Source organism: Rhinoderma darwinii, chromosome 4, assembly GCF_050947455.1.
Source record: "Rhinoderma darwinii isolate aRhiDar2 chromosome 4, aRhiDar2.hap1, whole genome shotgun sequence".
Classification (NCBI taxonomy): Eukaryota; Metazoa; Chordata; class Amphibia; order Anura; family Rhinodermatidae; genus Rhinoderma; species Rhinoderma darwinii.
This window is the reverse complement of record NC_134690.1, coordinates 378785334-378791324: the sequence shown is the minus strand read 5'-3', so window position 1 is coordinate 378791324 and position 5991 is coordinate 378785334. Positions and strand designations below refer to the sequence as shown.

The following is a 5991-nucleotide window of genomic DNA, read 5'->3' as shown; positions in this document are numbered from 1 at the left end:
ATATTTGATGTTTACAGTCAAGAACGTTAAAGCTCCAGTTAATATGTTATTGCATTTACTAACAGAAGCTTTTTTGCTATATACCCTATTAGAGGACTGTGCCTCTGTTCAGGAATAAGCTGCGCTCGACACCGCTGCTGCAACTTGGAGGACATGTGCTTTGTCTCTTAGGCCCCATACGCACGACCGTAATTATTATCCGCAATTACGGATCTGTAATTGAGGATAAAAATACTGATCCATTCATTTCTATGGCCCACGCACACTTTCCCATATATTTACGGGTAAGTAGAACTACGGCTATAGAAATGACCCGCAAAAAATAGGACATGTCCTATTTTTTAAATTTGCGGACCATGCTCCTATACTTTATAATGGGAACACAGCCCGCAAATGCGAGTGACAGTCCGCGGCCATCTGTGCCCGTAATCACGGTCCCTGCATACGGCTACAGCCGTGTACATGAGGCCTTAGTCTTCTGCAACCACCTGGAAGTCTCTGTTTTTTCTAGGAGCTGAGCAGCAGAAGCCTTCGAATGGGGATGTGTGTGTAAGAGATAGACCCTATCCACTTAGCCCCATTCTAGGAGGAAACAGCAGGGTGCACTGCTCTCTCATAAACAGCGCCAACAGGGTGCCCTTAATTAACTGTGCCAGCAAACTGCTCTTTAGTGAATGGAAATATAAGGAAATGGGCACCATGCTCCCCCTAGTGGTGGTTGTCAGCCCATATGGAAGACTTGACTGCTCTGTCGGTAGATCTCCCCTATTTTAGGAAACTCTGATAAAGTTTGCTGGTATGATCTGTGGTCACTGGTGGTTAGCAGTTGCAGTATTTCCCATGCAAACTCATGGGTGGCTCATGACAGTGCTGCTCAGTGGTCATGGCTAGCACAGACTTTAGTGGTGGCCTAGTAGAGGTGGCCCGTATAAAAGATTAAAGAGTTGAAACCATAACAAACCATGGAAGCAGGTTTAAGATACACGCACACAACATGCTGCATGAGAACTAGTTAGTTGGTATACTTAATGAAGAATCGCTACATTCACCCTTGCACTATACTAGTCATAACTAAACTATTCATTCTAAACAAAAATTTTACAATTAACTAGCATAAATATTTGTATAACTTGTTGCATAATTTTCCTTTACGTTATCATTTTTATTTTCTATCAGTGAAACTTTTTATGTACTTACCTTTGTTGATATAATTGTAACAAATACCACATCACTGTCACAAAGTAAATTAACGTCTATAAGCCCTGTATTCAGTGAGGTGTAAACGCCATATGCCAATTTCTTAGTAGGAAGCCATAGTACCCACAGGAAACCCCACACAAGCACAGAGAGATCATTAAAACTCCCTCCAGAAGTTGCCCTGTTCAGATTTAAAGGCTATGTACACATTTTAAAGACAATTATTTTATTTTTTTATAAAAAAATGTAAAAAAAGGTCAGTCAGTGTGAATAGTGCAACTTTCTAAATAGTTTTCATTAACATTTCATTTTGCTTTTTAAGATACAGCTGCTCTGTATGGATGTAGCAGATGGATCGTTGGCTATGACCTGAATCCGTAAGTCCCGCATACCTGATGGGTTCAATGAGAGCAGGTCACGCAGGATCCACCTGTAATCTATCACATCTAAGTTCATAACCACAGACCTGATGGGAGCAGGATTTAGCGAAAGATACAGATGCTATGTATAGAGAATACAGAGCAGCTGTATCTCAAAAAGCAAAACAAATTTTTAATAAAATCTATTTAGAAAGTTGAACTTTTATAAGTCCCAGATCTTATGTCTGCTGAAAGAACTATCAATGAAAATGTTATCAGCACCTGCTATATGAACAGGCGGCATCATGGCAGTAGAATACATTTCATGGATGTCCTTTCAAATACTCCCGTTTAATAAATATTAATGTTTAAAATCCTGGGCGTATGAACAGATGGTAAGAATTTATTTATAAAGAAGGAGGATATTTTAAGGTTGTCGTTACTATGAGGCTGGATTCACACGAACGTGGCGTTTTTGCGCGCGTGAAAAACGCGCCGTTTCGGTTGCGTTGCAGTTGCGTGTGGCATCCGTTTGGGCAGCGTGATAGCGTATTTAACGCGCGTATGGCATGCGTTTTTTACGCGCGTCAAAACAACGGAGGGTGGAGTAATAGAGAGGACAGCCTACAAAAAGACACCTTCTCCAACACCTGCTTGCTGTGAGCACATGTTCACATCCAGATTTCACGTTCCCTCACACTTTGGTCCGTGTTTGTTGTATTTGGGTGGTTTTACAGGTAAAAAAACTTCAATATGCCCTTGACTCCGCTGGGCCGTGTGCTGCTCGCATGGATGGTTTCTAGGAGATTTGGTGAACGCCGACCCATGCTTGAGGAGGGAACCCGTAGAAGAGGGAGGATTTGGGTTCATCCACTTGTGGCCCAGCGCAGCTCCAAAGGCCATTTTCATACTCTATATGAGGACCTTCGCAGCCACCCTGAGAAATTTCGTTCGTTTTGCCGCATGTCTGTGTTGACTTTTGATCTTCTACTGGAGCAGATTCGCGCAGGCATAACCTACACGGACACCAATATGCGGCGCTGCATTTCCCCCGAGGAGCGACTCCTAGTGACGTTAAGGTATGTGTGTTTAAAACTCTTGCTGCTTACAGGCTGGTGTGTGGTTCTCATGTCCTCAAGCACGCTTATTTGTGTTGTGTGTTTTTGCATCTCGCCCATGTAGATTTCTAGCTACCGGAAACAGCTATCATTCGTTACATTTCGAATTCCTTCTTGGAGTGAGCACAATTTCGGCCATTGTCACAGGCACCTGTGTTGTGTTGTGGCTGCGATTGAAGGCCACAGTGATGCCGCAGCCGACGACAGACCACTGGCTTTCCATTGCATCAGACTTTCTCACCACCACCCAATTTCCGAATTGTATTGGTGCCCTAGACGGGAAGCATATTCGGGTCAAGAAGCCCCCCCACTCCGGATCCCGATTCTATAACTACAAACAGTATTTTTCAATCGTCTTGATGGCCCTGTCCGACAGCAATTATTGTTTTACAATTGTACATATAGGGTCCTATGGAAGCTCCGCTGATGCCCGCATCTTTCGTACATCCCGGATGGGCGAGCGTCTGATGTGCAATCTGCTGTCGGTGCCGGTGCCGACCCACCTGCCTGGCTCGCGAGGACCACCAGTCCCTTATGTGATCGTGGCAGATGAGGGTTTCGGACTCACAAGTCAAGTCATGCGCCCATTTGCTCGAAGAGGCTTGGACGACCGCCGGCGCATATTCAATTACCGGCTTAGCAGAGCACGCCGATGTGTGGAATGTGCATTTGGCATAATGTCCTCCAAATGGCGTGTTTTCCTCACCACCATGCAACTGAAGCCGCAAAATGTCACCCGGGTCATACAAGCGTGTGTCGTGCTTCATAATTTTTGTCGCATACATGATGGTGGTTGTGATGCAGAATATATTCAGCAAAATGTTTCGTCAACAACCATTCCACTGCCAATTCCACTTGGAAGGGCGCAAACATCGGGAATACGAGTACGCGACATATTTGCACAATATTTTGACAGCCCGGATGGAGCTGTGCCATGGCAGGAGGATGTTCTGTGAGGGCTGTCCTAGTTGAGATTAGTGGGCCTCAGTAGCGTTTTTGTGTGACTTTTGTTGTTTTTTGGGGAGGGGATATTTTGATTCTGCACTCGCAAGACATGAGGACCCTTGACGTGGGTTGCGAGCTTACATCTTTGGTGGTTTTCCTTTTTACGTTAAATCTCCTCTAGACGAATTAGCTTGGGAGGCCGCTTGCCTTAGCCCTTGGACACTAATTCCATGTCAAAAATCATTTGGTCCCCATTTCTCACACGACTGCAATGCAGGCGAGGGCAATATGCGGAATGGAGGTAAACCACCAAAGACAAACTAATACCTCTATCATGGCATGCTACAAACTTGATCCACCGTCCTAATGTGGGGACATTACCTAAAATAATGTTTGGGGGAACCTGGGTACCAACACATAAAGGGAGGCAAACATAAATAATGAAACGTCGTCACAACATAACCATTTAATCTGGTATTTCAAACGTAAACACTGAGCAGCATCCAGCTGTCAGAAAACATATCCAACGCACCAACATGATGCTACAGAACTAAACTGTGACTTCCATGTTGACAGTCCCACATAGAAACACGCGGCATCGGCCTCCACAATTCTATAAGTCCTGATACATGTGTGGGGGAGACTGGTGGCTCTGCATCTCAGCACCACTATACTGTCCCTGGGACTGCTGAGGATGTTCCACACCAGCATAGTGGTGCTGATACTGAGGGTTTAGCCCTGCCGGGGGGCCCTGGACAAAGGGAGGCTGGGGTCTGACGTAGGGGGGGAAAGTGCGGTCGCGAGGCACCACATGACCTGGTGACATTACCCTCACCATCGGCCGTTGGTACTGTGGCCTTTGAAAGGTGTGAGCAGGCTGGGAAGGGAGAGGAGCAGAAGAGGTCAGACAATCTTCAGGCAATCCACGCCATTGCTCTACTACCTGGAAGCATTGGCGTGGATTGTTAGGAGGAGTGGCAGAATCAATAATAGCGAGGATGGCCCCTTGGACGCGTGCCATCCAGTAGTCCGGTACTCGCCGAAGTAGTGGCGCTATGGTACGCCCAAAAGCGTCACATCCATCCTCCTCCGAACAGCGCCTAAGGTACTCCAGGACTCTCGCGTCCACGTTGGCACCTGCTGGGGCAACCTGGTTGCGCCGGCGTCTGGCTGGTGGCGTCCGTGGATTGTCCAGGTCCACTGGCAGCTGGGGTTGGCTGCTTAACTGTGTGGCAGCTTGGGTTTGGGTACGGTCGGGGGTCAAGGGCAGCACGGGATCTTGTTCGGTGACCTGGTGCGCCTCCACATGGCCAGCCTCCTCCTCCGTGTCATTCAGATTATCACTGCATCTGCCAGAAACATTTATCGTTACTCATTTTCCCATGGCCACAAGGGCCATACAGATTTTTATACAGGCTATGCAGTGAACACACACATGTCATCAATGTAATGTCAGTACTTACGGTCGCATCTCCATAATGTCCTTGAGAAACATCAGCTGTTTCATATATATATAGGGCCTTTTTTTGGACGCCCCATCCCCACTTCGCCCTTTGTTGCCATATTCCCTCCTAAACTGATCCCGACAGCTCCTCCACCGTGTTTTGACATCATCAACTGGACAAAGGAACAGGAGACAGACACCAAAATGAGACCATCTGACCGTACAGACAACTTCACTTGTCACAAACGTTGCTATACGTAATACACAACGAAACAATAAACACTGGCCTATACATTATGCAGTGCCACACGCGCGACCAAGCACTGTACAGAACATATGAAACACAAGGCTATACACGATAGCATGGGCGATTGCATCAGCATTCATTTAGATCAGCACTTACCTATGGTTTTGCGGTCTCTTGTGGTACTTTTTTCCCACTCCTGCCCAAATAGGCTATGCGCCACCTCATCCCAGGCTACCTCCTTGCCCGTGCGGTCGTGGTAGGCCTCATCATTCGTGTTCCACAACTGGGGTCTGTCATGGACCAAGCAAATAAGTTTCTCCACATCACACGCACGTGGCATTGCTGCAGATGTGTGTTGAAACTGTGCGCATGTGCTCAGAATGTGAAAAGGCACTTCCTGGTTTGTAGTTGTTTTGTCTAGTCTGCTCCACTCATTTACATAGACTTAACAAGTGCTGCGTGAAAAACGCTGTGCGTATGGAGGTGCTTGCGTGTGCCCTGCGTTGTTTTCACGCACCCATTGACTTCAATGGGTGCGTGATGCGTTGAAAACGCAGAATCAACGGACATGTCGTGAGTTTTTTGCAACGGAGCAACGCTGCGCAAAAAACGCTGCCATGTCTGCACGGCCCCATTGACTAATATAGCTACGGGCAACGCACGTGAAAATCACGCGCGTTG

The 5991-nt window shown here is 46.8% G+C and overlaps 1 protein-coding gene across 1 annotated transcript; it reads right to left on the bottom strand.

Moving 5' to 3' along the window:
- Window positions 1-819: 819 nt before the first annotated feature.
- On the bottom strand, window positions 820-5666 carry LOC142760568 (uncharacterized). Its single transcript, XM_075863757.1, has 4 exons — window positions 5467-5666; window positions 5083-5236; window positions 4729-4968; window positions 820-910 (listed from the first exon to the last, which is right to left on the bottom strand). Exons 1-4 carry the CDS (start codon window positions 5648-5650, stop codon window positions 820-822), a joined length of 669 nt encoding a protein of 222 aa, XP_075719872.1. The 5' UTR covers window positions 5651-5666.
- Between the last annotated feature and the right edge of the window lie 325 nt (window positions 5667-5991).